We start from the raw sequence: 17672 nt of genomic DNA, 5'->3' as shown, positions 1-17672 counted from the left end.
AGACAGAAGGGGTGAAAGACGTAGCATCATAAATAATGCATTAAATCTATGTGTACTGTATGTTTCCAATCCATCCTGATCTATCCTGCTATTTATAGGCTCAATGAAATTCTATACCGTGCCCACACACACACACACACACACACACACACACACACACACACACACACCAGAAAAAAACAACAAGATAAGCTAAAAAAACTTGTTAGAACAAGAGCTCACACAAACACATGCACGCACGTGCGCCGTGCACCCACGCACACATCAACACTCATTGCCATGGGAGGCAGTCTCCATGGATACAGAAGAGCTCTTCAATAGAACTCTCTCTCACCCCGGAACAGACAGCCTGTACCTTCTATCCAATCAGGAGAGCTTATCTCAAACCAGCTGGCCAATTGACAAGTCTGAGAAACTTTAAGAGAGCCAATCAAAATGCGGAACGGTCCTCGTCTCTAAGTAACAGGATGGAGTATCGTGGGGAGTTTAGGCAAGCATGGACGTGGAGCCTGTCTCATGCACATACACCCTCCAATCACAGTAACAAGGTACTTGAGTACTGTACTTAAGTACATTGTTTTGAGTATCTGTGACTTTGCTTGAGTATATTTGTATTTTTGGATACTACATTTCAAAGACAAAAAAAATACTTTTCCACTATATTTCTAGGAGGGGACAAGGTGCATTATGAATTAACCACATTAATGGTTAATTAAGTGCATTATGAATTAGTAATAAAGGGATTTCATCTCGATGAGTGGGTCCTGACTCACTGACTGAAACGAGGTAATGAAGCAACAAGGATGAAACTAGACTGAATAGACTGGATATCCACATCCCCCCCCCACACACACACACACAGAGGTCAAACGTGGTATCTTGTTGACCTTGCTATGTCAGGACTGACCTGAGGAGCCATGGGGGAGATCAGGTTCCCCCTTGGGTTGGTTTCTCAGATGTCTTGGTCTGACTATGTGGATGGGCTTGTAGGAGTAGAGTACAACCTGAGTTATACTTGGCTGCGCCCTGGTCTGATCATGCACCCGAAATAGCAGATCAACGATGTGTTGTGCTTCAGTGCACGACACCGACACGTAACAACATTTAAATCACCCTTAAGATAGAGAGAAGGAAGGCAGGAGAGATGGGATTACGGTGTGTAACAGACAGACAGATAGATAGATAGATATATAATAAAAAGAAGGGAGGGAACATGAAATCCAGAAAGTGAGATGATGAGAATGAAATTAAGGAGGGGAACAAAGAAGAGAATAGAAAAAAAAGAAAGGTACTATTCAAGAGTTAGTCTAAAAGCCAAAACATAAAGCGACCTGGTATAGCGCCACCGGGGGGCGAGGGTCTTCCTTGGCCTATACTGGTTTCCGAGGTTGGCTCTGGGTTCACACACGCACACGCACACGCACACACACACACACTCATAGGAAGCACAGGGAAACAAATTTCTGGCAGGATTTGGATTGGAGGCCAACAGGGTTATGCGTGGTCATAAAAAAACACCATCTCTGGGCATTATCCTGTCACTCTTGACTGCATACCATGCCAAAAACAACAACATGTAATGAATAAATGTAATACAAATATATACAAATACAAATAAATAGGAAGAAAAAGAGTGTGTGATGTATTGACTTTTGTTTGCCGGTGGGACTTGGGAGGTCTAGAAGTGCTAAAACTCCCACCGCCACAAGTATGCTAGCACTCCATAGTTACCTAGCAACGGCTTTCTCGTCCACTATCAAGGTTATCTCCCAGATGGCTAACATGCTAGTCGGATGCATGGCACAAACACATATACGCGCACGCACGCACGCACGCACGCACACACACACACACACACACACACACACACACACACACACACACACACACACACACACACACACACACACACACACACACACACACACATACACACATTTGAATGCCATGCACATACAGTACGTACACTAAAAAGCTAGTCCCTCTTGCTTCTGTTGTTGGTTTTACCAATTACAGCCTACAGTTGTGTGAAGTGTCTATGCTAGGCTCATTCCTGCCACAGTGAAGCAAGGTGGATTTGCAATGGACAATGATGTTTAAATTCTATTCCATTCTCTAACCTTGATCAATGGGTATAGCATGCCATGAACAGGCTACTGTCAATGCTATCAATGTCCTGCTGTACTCATTGACATACAAAGAATTGGAACCGTTAACTCTGGCAGTGTTATGTCATGCTGTGTACCCACTGAGCTAGCCTTCACAGCACCAGTCCCTATGTTTCTGAAAACATGTTTTATTTCATTTGGAGAGCAAATGGAAAACACATTACTGCTCTTGTTACACACAAAGGCACCAGAAAAATGTTAGTGACATTTACTGAATGCCTGCCCTCGTATGAGGTGCCAAGCAGTAGCTACTAACTGTTGACTGTTACCTATTGAAGTCCCCCACCCCAAGATTATGAACCAGGGCACTGTTTAACTGACTGCCTGAACATGCTACACATTTGTGTCAACATGGCAGTATGTGTGATATGAGATTTGAGATGAGTTTGGTTCAACAAATGCTTAGTAAAAATAAACTGTAAATGCAAACACAGAAGCCTATTCCAATCCCCTTTACTTCTCCTTAGAGATGGATCGATTGTTGACTCCCATGGAGACAGACAGACGCACGCACGCACGCGCGCACGCACGCGCACGCACGCGCGCACGCACGCGCTTTCAAGTGCAAATTGTTAGGCATGTTGTACCCTTCCCCACAAAGTTTCCAACACAACTATACAGATGCAAAAAAACACATACACACAACCACTCACGCATGCATGCGCGCGCACACACACACACACACACACACACACACACACACACACACACACACACACACACACACACACACACACACACACACACACACACACACACACACACACACACACACACACACACACACACACACACACACACACACACACACACACACACACAGAGCCATGACAAACCCTGAGGACAGTCACATGTCCTGTGGATCAATAAAGACCATGTGTTTGTGCTGTAAAAAGATCTCTCTCTGTCTTGTTATCTCTCTCTCTCTCTTCCTCCATTTCTCCATTCTGGTGCTCCCCCTTTTGAAACATTTTGTCTACAGTATATTGCTGCCTCATCTCTCATTTTCAAGCTCTGCTTCTCCCTCTCTTCCTCCTCCGCCTCTCTGTTCTTCAATTAGTCGATGCTAATCGCGTGTGTCTTCCTCCACTCCTCCTGATGACCTTGCTCAAAAGATAACTTCACATCTAATGAATCACCAGCAAACAGCCAGGTCTGCACAAGCCTTTCCTCTGGTCATTCAATATTTATCTATATGCCTCGTAGGGGGAGAAATTAAATAGAAACAATGTTGCAAACTTAACTTCATTACACCTGCAATGATATGCAAAACATAAAATAAGACCAGAAAGTGCACTCCTCGGAGCCCGGGTTGGCTAGCCAATCGGAATAGAATATGGAAACTCTGACTGATAGTGTAACCTAAATGAGAAGTTGCATCATGATCCAAGGAATCCAGAGAAATAATTGTTTTCATAATACAACCTACGGTTCAAGAGGTCTAGGCCCAAACGTGAATTGGCCTGTTATAGCTCCACCATGAGGCCAATTTGAAATAGTTGGGGTTCTTCCTAAAGGCCTACTGGGAGTGTGCGTGCAAGGTTTCACGCTGATCGGTCCAGTGGTGCCCGAGATTAGCTGTTCATAGACAGAATCACAGACGGATGGACAGACTCATAGGACCAAAAACAGCATGGTCTATTGGCCTATATACAGTATGGGGGAATTACAGGCCAAAACATGAATCGGCTGTAATAACGCCACCATGAGACCGATTTCATTTCAACTTCCTTCCCTACTGGGAGTGTGTGTGCAAAGTTTCACGCCGCTCAGTGCTGCTCACTTACAGTACAGACGGACAGACTTATGGGAGTGAAACATAACCCTGTACTCGGTCGTTCCGGCATGGCAGATGTAACAAAAATAAAGCCTATATCAACAACATTGTCCACTGCATTGGAGTATCTTTTTAAATACACACATGCACAAAATCTTACCAATATCCCAAAAACTATTGCATGAACTCATTTGCCATTTGACTTGAAAGAAATGAAAGATACTGACTACCATCCCCATGGTCAGTTAACCCATTAGGGCCTGAGGTTCCGATTCTACAAAATGTCTTTTGTTTTCTGAAAAACTTTGCTTTTTCATGTAAAGGACCTCCAAAATTACAAGCGTGTGGCCGCCGACCCCCATCTGAAAATATTTTGTTCCAGGGACACATTTTTGGAACACAGTTCCTATACAGTATGACGCGATATTAAACGCGTCTATGGGAATTCAGAATAAAAAAAACGTGACCCAGGTAGGATGCGTAAATTATGTCAGACTTCGGTGCTCTATAAAAATGGGACCCAATGCCTCCCTGCTTGGCAGGGAGTAAATAAGTCCCTGCAACATACAGTACTAGTGTCATGTCCAGGGGGGGTACTTGTACATCAAGCCGTGTCACGCTACAGAAACAGTAAATAGGCTCCTGCCCTATGAGCCATATGGCTCGGCAAGGCTTACACAGAGTTCATAGCAGAGAGAGAGAAACACACACACACACACACACAACGCACGCACACGCACACACACACACACACACACACACACACACACACACAGGTTTGTATTACTATACTTGTGAGGACATCAACGCTTTAGGACAGCCATTTTATGAATGTCATTTAAAAATATATGTATTATTTTGCCATTTTTAACCGTAAGCCTAAAGCCGAAAAACAGCAGATCTACAAGCCCACAACGCGTCGCGCTGCGACGCGTTGTGAGCTTATAGATCGGCTGTTTTTCGATGCATGACACATGGCGCGCAACTAAGTATAAATCATGTTTAACTCAAATTCCAATCCCTAAACCTAGCCTTCTAAATGTCTAATCTTGACCTGAATGTTTTTCTAATTGTAAACGTATCTCTGAAAATGTTTTTTTAACTATAAAACAACCATTTGTCTTGTGAGGACCAGGAAAACGGTCCTCACAATGTAAGTTTCTTCAAATTCTACTATACTTGGTCCTCGCAAGTATAGTAATTCAAACACACACACACACACACACACACACACACACACACACACACACACATACACACACACACTTGGTTAGAGGGTGTTAAAACTGAATCTATCTCTTTATAATGAGTAATTGACATACACATATCGTGATTCAAAGCACATGTTTGGGTGTGTGATGTCTAAGCTGATGTTTACAAATATGCACGCACGCAAGCACAGTGGGATGTCATGGTGTTGAGAGTCTATTGACTATGGTGGATGTCATTATAGGCAGATTATCAGGCTGTATAGCAGTTTAGAATAAACACAACAGGAGGACAGCTTTATAACTGACCAGACACTTCAACATTACGTAGGGAGAGGGAGAGGGGCAGATTGGAGGTTGATGATGGGTGATGGGAGAGGGAGTGATTATGAGAGAGAGAAATAAAGGTCTGAAATAAGATGACCTCATCACATGCATATGTGTGTGCACGTATGCACACGCACACACACACACACACACACACACACACACACACACACACACACACACACACACACACACACACACACACACACACACACACACACACACACACACACACACGCGCGGAGGGACATGAAGAGACCGAGAACAACAACAACAACAACAAAGCAATTACTTGCCGCAATCACAAACAATATCATGAATGGAAATTCGAACAAACAAGATAACAGTAAATCAATGACATCTGCTCTCCATTGTACCGTCAGTTTTGACCATGATTGTGAAGCTCATCTAAATATGCATAAAAGCATGCAGCATCAGACAGCATCTGCCAGACACTCCAACAGACTGCTGGAATTAAGGTCATGTCTATAACAAGCTGCTAAACATTTTATTCACGGTTTTCATTGTGTGGTTTCAGAAAAGGATCCACACTAGGCGGCTGCAGTTATGATTTGACCCAAAAAAAATTGCAACAAAAGGTTTCTCAATTGTTTATTGTAGTATCAGGTGTACTTAATAACATATCAAAAGTTTACCAAAATCGGACCACTAGAAAGGTCCGATTTTCAAAATGGCCGCCGTCAGATCCTTAAAATACCATTACTCCTGTATTATTCATCCTAGACAAGTAATTTTGGTGCCGAACCCCAGGTTTTGGTGATCTTGGATCTAATTAGTAGGGTTGTCCGATATTGGCTTTTTTACCGATAACCGATATACCGATATTGTCCAACTCTTAATTACCGATACCGATATCAACCGATACCGATATATGCGGGGATTATTGTGATTAGGGTAAGCTCAAATTTCATATCACACACACCATATACAGTAAGAACTCCTGTAACTTATTTATAAAGCAAAAAAAAAAAAAAAAAATCTTTTTCCAAAAAACGATACCGATATTTTCCCGATATCAATTTTTATGCTAATATCGGCCGATAATATCGGGAGGCCGATAATATCGGACATCCCTACTAATTAGCATAATATAAATTATATTCAAGTGATTACAAGTATAGAATTATAAAGCAATTGGTTATAAGCATGGTTATAAGCATATTTAACAATGTAATTGGACATTTCTCCCTTTTCTACGTGCCATAATGCCCAGGATTTGGTGAATTCATCACCTATACATGAATTCACTGTTGAAGCTTTCAGGAGATTTCTTTTGATAACAATAAGGAATAAATTCATTATTATTGGGTGGTACTGTGACATTTGTAAAAACATGGCTGTAACTCACAGACTGGGAATGTTACATAAATCTTGGAAGAAATTCCTTACAGAGAAGTTTCTTCACTATTTTGTTTGTAAAGGTGTCTGCCAAAAAATAAAATAATAATCCTAGTCCCCTAGGGCTGTGGTTCCCAAACTGGGGGTCAGCCCCCCCCCCAGCCCCCCCCAGATGATTAGCTTAATATGCATCATTGTTTTCCCACTCAACAGTAAACAAACCAACATACAGTATAAGTGTATACAGTGTATCTGCACATTTCCAAAGTGACAACTTAATCACTCTTAAGACCTTTTTAATAGCAAATTGGCCAAATTCTCAAATATTACAGTGGAGAGAAATGGCCCCTTATGGGCCTGGAGAGGATATGCAAGACAGTACAGAGCTATCACAACATGTATCTAGTGTCTGCTGTCTTGGGTGTCTAGGCAGGGGTGGTGGAGGAGTGTGGTGCGTAGAGGGTTCAGATTTGCTTGTCACAGACATCTTCTTATTCCTGAGAGTAGTTGTGTGGGGTTTTTGTGCAAAATTCATTTCACATGTCTTTTATTTTGTGATTGGTACTGCTATAGCAATAACCTTGATCTTTTTTTCTGGATAATTTTAACATCAAGAAGGCATAGGAGACAGCCCATGACGCCCTGGGCTCCAATCTCCCATAGAATCCCGATCTAACCGACCTCCACGATTTGTCCCTGCTGCTATCCAACAAACAAGCATTGCTTTCTGTATACACCTAATGGTTAGACTATTTTTTTTGTCACTAAGTCACCGACTCTCCTGTGAGCCAGTCCGACATAAGGACACCCCTGTCTGCCTGACACACAGTCATGCACCACATGGTCTTACAACCACCACTATGGGGGGTCCCTCCTCACTAACTATGGCCACTCACGAGTGCCATAGGGCATAGGAGCCAGCATGGAGGTCCACTTGGGACCAGTGGGACTATCCAGTGAGCCAGGCGACGTAGGGACACTCCTCTCAGCCTAACGCATAAGCTTAATTTCTGCCTCCTCCTCACTCCGTCCTCCAGCGTGACTTAGAAATTGTTTGCATCCCAAATGCTAATTTGCTTTTGGACTTGCTGAGAACCAGGTGAGCGCAGGCTCCCTAAGCCACTTGGAGTGAAATATGGCAAGATACAAGTACTGTATATCTTTCATGTATCGTTTGCAGAACTGTCTTTGTTGAAATGCGTGGTGGCGTATAATTTCTCCTCCTCCACATGACAACCCTCCTAGCTCCGAAATAGTCCAGCAATCCAACTGTGTGACACGTCATAATTGCTGTCACTTAAAAATTACGCTCCTTGCCTCCTCACCTCCTGCCTCCGAGGCAGGGCTAAGGCGGGAGTGGAGGACTTGATGATGGACACTTGAATATTGGAATTATTTGGCTATCACGATGCACAACGTGGAGGTCTTAGAACTACCACCACAGGGGCCGACAAGCCCCATTCTCTTTAACTGCATATGAGCACTCGTCCTGAGCTCCCAAGTGCCCCACTATTAACATGTCTGAGCCAACTGTTGGAGGTTTTGCACCTCGGACATGGGGGAGAGAAGCTCAGGGTCTCCTTGGCTCCTATAACTTTGCTCTTCTGTGCTCCAAGTGCCCAGGGAGCAATCCAGTGACCCCCACTCCCCATACTCCCCTCCACCCACCTGAGGGGAACCCTAGGCCCTCTAAACTCTACACCAGACCCCCTTTTACCTCCTCACACAACCCTACCCCGCATACTCCCCTCTGCCTAGGCCCCCAGTAGAGACATGGGTTTTGAGTGAAGAGCTCCTCCGTAGCCACCCCCACCCCTCTTTACTCACTCACACTGATTGCCTTCCTAATGTGTTATTGTTTTTTAAAATATTGTGTCTACAAGATGACACTTTGATTCACATTTGATCCACAGAGCTATCCAAAACCTTTCAATATTGCATGAAATACTATATCAACTGACAATATTCTCTTTCTCTGCCATGCACCTTCTGAATGACAAAATTGACAAAAATGAAAACTGTGACTTGTGTTTTAAGGATATCTTGAAGCCTTGTTCCAGTAAAAAAAAATATAACTAGTTTATTGCATAATTAGTTTAGTTCACTTGAAACGGGTGACCATTTCAGAGGGTTTTAATAGAGTCACAAACAAAATATTGGATTTCACAATTATCTAATTGTATCTCTGCAATTTGGACAATTCCAGTGGATTTCTAGGCCCCCAAAACATAGGGTAAGACACAAAAAGTACTTGTCTAGGATAAATAATGAAGGAGTTAGGTTATTTTAAAGATTTTTTGGCCATCTTGGACGCCATCTTGAAAATAACACCTTTCCAGTGCTCAAACTTTGGTAAACTTTGAGTATGTTATAAAGGACACCTAATACTGCAAGAAACAGTTGAAAAACGTTTTGTTGCAATTAGTTTTGGGTTAGGTGCTTTTTTTTCATAACTGCAGCCGCCTACACGAGAACGGAAGAGAATAATGCTTCATCAAAAACAAATTCATGATTCGTGGCATGACGGTGTCACTCGCTGACATTTGGGGGGGGGGGGGGGGGGGGGTTCGCTAGAAAATCAGTTATCGTTGGCGAATGTCATGTGACTCAGCATAATTTGGGCTTAAAACGCAGCTCACTTACTAAACGCAGAAGGGGGGAATATGCAGCATTTCATTTGAACTCATTCAGACCGGGAACACATCTGTGTCATTTTAGATTTCTTTGGCTATTCAAAAATGGCAGATATACAAGCGGCACCGAGTGCCACGCTATGAGCTTGTAGATCTGCTATTGTTTTTAAATTGTGAAGATTTGCGCAAATCGTTGAATAAATATATATTTTTAAGAAAACATTTGTAACTCAAATCTTTGCTTCTGGGGGGACCCTGGAACTAAATATTTTGATATGAGGTTCGGCGGCCAAATACATAGAATTTTGGGGGTCCTTGACATGATAAAAGTTTGAGAACCACTGGCCTACAGTACATTGTATCTGTAATAGGCCTACCTGTTGTGATCATCTTTGTAAGGAAAACCATACTTTGGTAATAGTTGCACATTGTAGCCTATTGTATTCATGTTTCTTTTTCTTGTGGTGAAATAGCTATTTCTCAATAGACATAGGCCTATTGGCCCGTGTCTATTCGGTTCTTAAGTCTGACGTAATTTTGTAGTCCGATGTCACGTCCGGGTCCAAAAGGCACCAGCGCCGTCCACTCTTCATTGTAAACAACATGTTGGAACCCGTAAATCTTTTTACAATAACCTCCTTTTTCAGAAATGAACCATTGAGGGTTAATAAGGGTCTTAATGCTAATATCATAGAAGTACAAAGTATTTATTTATTATTATGATTTAACATTATTATTATTAACATTAAAACACTTGGACCCGGAAGTTATTCTAGCGGGGCGCAACGTCACGTCTTAACAATCGAATTGACTGGTGCATCACGAACAGCAATCAATTTTAATTTGGTGCATGTACCAAACAAGAAGCATTCTTATTTCCCTGCGAGGTATTAATTCATTCATTATGTAGCTCCTGCCAGGGTTTTTACCTTATATTGACGATCTGTGCAGAGCCAAGGGAGCCGTGACGTGCACGTAAACAAAGCATGTCTGGTCAGGGGAGGGTCTGATCTCTCCACCAGAGAAAAAAATCACACCCTGTGTGAAGGAAGCGGTGCCTTTGGGGCGGGGCTTAATTAATTTCAGTGCGTCCCTATTGGTGGTCTGAGTCCACTTACCAAATTTGTACTTGGTAGCATGCTGCAAACTGCAATAATGGCTGTTTAAAGCCCAGCCAATGGGCAGACAGAGGGGGCGGGGCTTAAGTAATTACAGGTCGTCCCTATTGGTGGTCTAAGTCCACATACCAAATTTGGACTTGGTAGCATGCTGCAAACTGGAGTTATAGCTGTTTCGATGCCGTGCTCAAACGGACATAACATACAAACGGACATACGGATGTCAAGTGTGTGTGTGTGTGTGTGTGTGTGTGTGTGTGTGTGTGTGTGTGTGTGTGTGTGTGTGTGTGTGTGTGTGTGTGTGTGTGTGTGTGTGTGTGCGTGCGTGTGTTCGTGTGTGCGCATGTGTGCAGTATTGGCTTGTGTGTGTGTGTGTGTGTGTGTGTGTGTGTGTGTGTGTGTGTGTGTGTGTGTGTGTGTGTGTGTGTGCGTGTGTGTGTGTGTGTGTGTGTGTGTGTGTGTGTGTGTGTGTGTGTGCGTGTGTTTGTATGTGTTTCTTCTTTTCCGTGCTCATCCCGTGCTCATACGGACGTTCAAACGGACAAAGTCAAGTGTAGAGCGGTTGGCACCGCTAAAAAGAAATTGTAACCTCGATCGTCCATTTTATCCCGGTCAGCAGGTGTATAACAGACGTTTTCACCAAAAAAAAAGAGGGGAAAAAAGGGGTGCTTTTCTAAAACTGATAAAAAAGGAGCGGACGGGAGTGTCATTCTTTGGGGTGACCTCACATCTGTCCATTTCTTCTTTCAGGGTCCTAGGATCATTCCTAAGTTGTGTTAGAGCGCCCTCTTGTGGAATTTTCCAAAACAATAATACTTTTTGGAAAGGACGGAGATCTCCGTCAATGGCAGGGAATGTGTTGATGGTTCCAGTGTCAAATTCAGAAGAGCATTATGGACTGTAATCTAATAAATCTGTGCCATTGAATTTGTTTGTTTTTTAGTTTTTAGTGTGCCTTTTCCTGTTGCTGTTGGTAGTCATGGCAGTCAGTTCCCACCCGATGTTGTGTGGGAGTTCCCACGGCTCCAGACCATACTGAATAACTGCTAGCTTGCATAGCGTCTTGAGACTAGGACTGAGGTCTAATACATACAGGTTATTGGCTGTGTTGTATCCCCCAGAGAGGACGATACGATCTCCCACCATGCAACAGCTCATACCATACGTTGAACCTGGTCCTTTCCCCTTGGACTCGACCTTCTTCCAGGAGAAGGTCTCTGGGTTGAATTTCCACAGATCAGTGAAGGTCTCGTTCCGGTTACAGCCACCAAATATGTACAGCTCTCCATTGTAGGCAAAGGATGAATGACTGTAGAATGACTGTGTAAAAGGCGCGTTCAGCCAGCAGTTGGTCTCTGTGTCAAACACTCTGATGATGTTGTAGTGGGCAGACTGCGCCCCCCAGCCCCCAAACACAAACATCTTTGTCCTGATGATGAAGGCAGAGTGACACCATGAAACTGGTGGTGGAGTTCCTCTGGTGTGAATGAAAGACCAGACCATTGTGACGGTGTCCAACTTGTAGATGTCATTATTAGTTAATCCAGTCCGCTTGGTTGATCCTCCATGGATAAACATGACCTTCTCCATCACACAGGCTGTGTGTTTCATCCTCTCCTCTGGAACAGTCCCAGAAACCCTGGGTTTGAACCAGCTGTGGGTGTCGACGTCAAATCCATAAAGAACGTTGCAGTAAGGATTTCCTCCCCACATGTAGATGATATCTTCTATCAGCACAGCTGTGTGGTCCTCACGTGTTGATGGAACCTCAAGTTCACGTTCTCTTCCTGTTGTCATCGGGGTCAACGTACTCCAGCATAAAGACACTGTGTTGAAAACATGGACATCCATCTGAGCCGTGTTGCCATCACAGATCCCTCCAAAGGCGTACACCTTGTGCTCCACTGCAACAACAGCATGACGACCAACTGTCTCTGGTCCTCCATTCAGATGTACCGTCCAGCAGAACATTTCTCACACCGTCGATGAAGTTGGACTATTCTGTAAAGTCTAGTCGAAATAAAGCCTCAAAGCTGTCAAGCTCAACGCTGCTCTGTTCGCCGCTCCAGGCAGGTCCACGGGGGTCAACCGCAGTACGTTCTCGATTCGTCGATTGTGGTCAGAAGCAATCAACCACCGAAAATCCAGCAATAAGTTACTATATCAAGATCTTCACTGATGCCGAGGCATTATTGCTGCTTTTGGTCCAGTCACAGTAACTAACGCCTGGTCCCGTGTTGTGGTCTTAAAATACTCCCCCCCCGCCAAGTTATGACGCCACCTCAGCCTCGTTCTCACTTGACCTTATACGGAGCTCATGTCCTTATATGTTGTGTTTCGATCATGACGTCATGTTACGACCCCCCCGTCAAGGGGTAAAGGAAGCAACATAATAACGGAAAGGTCAAAGGAATTAAACATTTAACATATATTAATATTTATTACAAAACAAAAGTGAAAAATATGTTCTACAGATTACAGGGGTCTTCCTGGGTTTCCTGTTTCTCAAGCGGAAAATGTGTCAAAGAAACCTTGTTGGCAGTATGCTTAAGATAACTTAAGTTTTCAAATAATTGTAGTGGAGTAAAAGTACAATATTTGCCTCTGAGATGTAGTGGAGTAGAAGTAAAAGTATTGAACATGGGAAATACTCCACCAGTAAAGTAAAAGTACCTCAAAATTGTACTGAAGTACAGTACTTGAGTACAATTTCTTTAATACTCTGTAGTAGTACAACGGTGTTGCTTGCCAAAAAGGCCTCATTTTCATGTGATGTGTTGTCAGCTTGCTGGTTCATTATTATTTTCGGTAAGCAACACTGTCATGCGATGGAGTATACATTAAGCTTAAAGTCATGCTGTGTAACTATGATTGCAATTGTATGCTATATAGTAATAAAGTGCTAGTAATACGAGTGTGCACTCAAGTGTTGTGTTCTTCTGTGTGGTGTGTTGACGTTATGCTGTGTGATGCACTGTGCTTTGTCTTGAATAAGTTTATTGGTTGATTTGTTATACAGGCCTTAGGGCTTCACTACTATTGAAAGGACAATGATCTCACCACACACACACACACACACACACACACACACACACACACACACACACACACACACACACACACACACACACACACACACACACACACACACACACACACACACACACACACTGCAACGCGTACAGTACACGCCCCAGACGTGCACACGCATGTGATGCAGTAATGACTAACCTAGCATGAGAACACATCACATGACATAACGATGCCGGCTAACCCAACACCAAGCCACCAAATAACTGTCATTTATAAGCCTGGCATTTCCTCTGTGGAAAAACATGTGCATAGCCACACAAGTCACACACACACACACACACACACACACACACACACACACACACACACACACACACACACACACACACACACACACACACACACACACACACACACACACACACACCATTCAGACGTAGTGAAACCACTGTGGGATCGAGGGAGGTTGAGTGGGCTGGAGTTTGGAGCCTCTGCTAGATGTTAATGTTGTTGTTGTTGATGTTGTTCCTTGTTGTATAACTCACTCTTATATACAAACACTCTAGTGTAAAGACATCCTTTTCTGGTGTAAACAGGAAGGAACCCTCATTGTCATGAGGCATATTGCAAAGGTGTTGAGGAGAGAAGAGGAGAGGAGAGGAGAGGAGAGGAGAGGAGAGGAGAGGAGAGGAGAGGAGAGGAGAGGAGAGGAAAAATATGGCCGTGGGCAAAATAGGAGGAGGAGGAGGAGGAGGAGGGGATGATGTGTGGAGGTGGAAAGAGTGAGGGACCAAGACCTGTGAGTGAGCACAGCAGTAGAGAAAAACAGGAGAGGGGAAAACATCAAAAGTCCATTATGACTGACTGTGGTAACGGGCGTTTTTTCGCACCCAGGCCGGCCGGGGAGCGACGGATAGACTCAAGCCAGGCACAGTTGGATGCGCCTATGTCCGCTCTGAGGAGCGCCGTGTCCGGCCACTGTGGACCAGATTATATGGTAGCCCACTAACATGGCATCACTTGCTAACGTCTATATGCTAAAGCTATACAAGCACACGTACCTGAGATATTCACACATACCTGAAATACACAATGTTTTTAAAGGCCTGCAGACAATCTGCCAACATCTCATGACATTGTTGCCGTTATGATCCTGTTAAATTAAATGTGTAACTTCAAGGCACTCTGTCTGCCATATCGACATCTGTGACCACCCCTCCAGAGCATGGGAACTCTCCTATCGCCTCTCCAGAGCATGGGAACTCTCCTACCTTTCCCCTACCGCCCCTCCAGAGCATGGGAACTCTCCTACCGCCCCTCCAGAGCATGGGAACTCTCCTACCGCCCCTCCAGAGCATGGGAACTAGGGAAGCGATAGCGAAACAATCATCGAAACCTTTTTGCCGGACAAATAAATAGTGAAACGCCCCGTTCTTGCCGGCTAAATGTATATACTGTGTTACCACAGTCAAAAACAGGATAGGGCAAGAAGAGAGAGGGGGAGGGAGGGAGAAATGGAGCGTGTAAAGGAGAGAGGTAGAGGAATTGAAATAACAAGGGTTGAAAGGTGTAAATTTACATATAACGTAAGCAGGGAGAAAGAGTAGACAGGAGCATCATTAAAGTCTATTTCGCCGTACAACTGTGTTGCTCGCCAAAAAACAGCACAGCTCCAAGCTGACAACAACAAGTCGCACAGAGACACCGTCGTATGACAGCGAGAGAGCATGAATGAAGCAGAACAGAGAGTCCTCTGGGGGAAAGCCATGCCCTTTGTACCATGTGATGCTGGGAATGACATCGGTGCCTGAGGAGCAGACACAGATGATGAATGTAGAGGCAGAGAGAGAGGAAAGCTCATGCCTCGCGTCACCCAGACAAATAAAAACATTCTCTATTTCTACACTCTCAGAGTTAACCCATTTAGACCAGGAGGAAAGCATCTGTGTCATTTTTAGATTTCTTTGGCTATTCAAAAAAAAAAAATAGCAGACATACAAGCTTGTATATCTGCTATTTTTTTGAAAAATCGTGGAAAATGTGTGCAAATCTTTGAATATATACTATTTTTTAAAGCGAACATTTCTCAAATATTTTGTTCCAGGGACCCCCAGAAGCAAAGATTTGAGTTATAAATGTTCGCTTTAAAAATATATATATTCAAAGATTTGCACAAATTTTCACGATTTTTCAGCAATAGCAGATCTACAAGCTCGTATATCACGGCACTCTGTGCTTGTAGATCTGCTATTTTTGAATAGCCAAACTATAAAGAAAATGGTTATAGCTCAATTCTAAAATGACACAGCTGCGTTCCCAGATAGATTGGGCTAAATGAGGGATTTACTGTGATCCAACCAACCTTGAAGGCACAGAATATGTAGGGAATAATGACATGGAACAGATCAGAAACCAAAAGACGGAGAGAAGCAGGGAAAGAAAGGAGATGGAGATGAGGGGAGGGGGGGAGGGGGGGAGGAAGGAAGGAGTACAGACAGAGAGGGGGAGGTAGGGAGGTGTGGAAGGAGGGAGATAGAAAGGAAAATATTTGTAATGTGAGAGAGCGGCCAGAATAGGAGGAGAGGAGGAGCGAGGAAGACAAACAAGAGAGAGAGAGAGAAAGACAGAGAGGGAGGTGAAGATAGAGAGGGAGAAAGGGACTATGTATGTGTGTGTGTGTGTGTGTGTGTGTGTGGGGGGGGGGGGGGTCTCACGCATAACGTGCACTGTCACATTGTAAGTTTCAAGGTTCAGCTCTTAATTTCCATATCAACATGGTAGATTAGAATTTGTGTTGGTGAGACAAACAAGACAGAAATAGGCACTTCACTGATAAAACATCCAACTATAAATAATACGCAACATTTCTGCGAGTGTGCGTGCATGCGTGTGTGTGGGTGTGTGTGTGTGTGTGTGTGTGTGTGTGTGTGTGTGTGTGTGTGTGTGTGTGTGTGTGTGTGTGTGTGTAAGTGGGGGAAAAAGTACTCAAATTCTTTACTTAAAGGACGACTTTACCACTTTTCAACCTATCTTCATATAATAGGTCCTCACTAATGCTCATGATAAAATGATTTTAAAAAAATCTACTTGGTCTCTTTCTCATAGGAGGGCTGTGGACAGTCCAGAAACCCATCTACTGTACCAGTGACATCATCGTTAGGCAGGATTTTTTTTCTCCAAAAAGATTACAATTTTTTTATTCCAATTTTTATTAAGGCGAGAACAATGGGAACTATTATTGCATTGCAACTTTCCAGGAATACAAAGCCTGCAGTTTTTATTATCTTGGATTCCCCATCGATGATGTCACTGGTAGACGGGTTTCTGAACTGTCTACAGCCCTACTCTGAGACACAGACTGATTAGAAAAAAATTGTACCATTTTATCATGAGCATTAGTGAGGACCTATTATATGAACATATGTTGAAAAGTGGCGAAGTCGTCCTTTAAGTAAAAGTACCAATACTACAGTCCAGAGTTAAAATGTACTTGAGTAAAAGTACTAAAGTATTGGCATCAAAATTTACTCAAAGTACCAAAAGTACTAACTATTTGAAAATAGCCGATCTACAAGCTCACAACGCGTCGCGATGCGACGCGTTGTGAGCTTGTAGATCTGCTATTTTCAAATAGCCTATGTATAAGATTAGCCTATGTATAAGATTGTACTTAAGTACAGTACTTAAGTAAATTTACTTAGTTACTTTCCACCACTGGTGTGTGTGCCTCTGTAGTATCACGTATCTAGAGAACCGTCCGACCGACCGACTTCAAACTCAGCGCGGCGCGCCCATCGCAGAGGACCCGAGGAAAGCCGGTCACATAGGCGGTTGTCTACAGCCGCCAATCTAGCCGATATGCCCATGTATAGGTGTATATGGAGATCCGGTTGTCCAGAACCGCCGATCCAACCGATAAACGGGATATTCATACAGTATATGGGCATAAAAGGGACAAGGACAGAGAGATACAGAAGTCTCCATTTATGGGCATGAAAGGGACACAACACGTCCCATTCGGATGCTATCAAGAATGGTATCAATGCATT

General features: G+C 43.5%; 2 protein-coding genes across 2 annotated transcripts in view; both read right to left on the bottom strand.

Moving 5' to 3' along the window:
• The window catches only part of LOC311054677 (caskin-1-like), a gene marked incomplete at its 5' end in the record, with an annotated part of 42208 nt that extends 29647 nt beyond the window's left edge, over positions 1-12561 (bottom strand). The window contains 2 exons of the mRNA XM_084070681.1: positions 11751-12019; positions 12242-12561. Coding sequence (XP_083926807.1) covers positions 11751-12019; positions 12242-12561 — 589 coding nt within the window. The remainder of the gene's footprint in view (positions 1-11750; positions 12020-12241) is intronic.
• The window catches only part of rpusd1 (RNA pseudouridine synthase domain containing 1), a 426852-nt gene that overhangs the window by 138833 nt on the left and 270347 nt on the right, over positions 1-17672 (bottom strand). The gene's annotated exons all lie outside the window — the stretch shown is intronic.

This window comes from Gymnoscopelus microlampas, assembly GCF_963454915.1.
Source record: "Gymnoscopelus microlampas genome assembly, chromosome: 11".
Taxonomy (NCBI): domain Eukaryota; kingdom Metazoa; phylum Chordata; class Actinopteri; order Myctophiformes; family Myctophidae; genus Gymnoscopelus; species Gymnoscopelus microlampas.
Note: the sequence above shows the minus strand (reverse complement) of the source record. Positions and strands in the feature narration are given on the sequence as shown.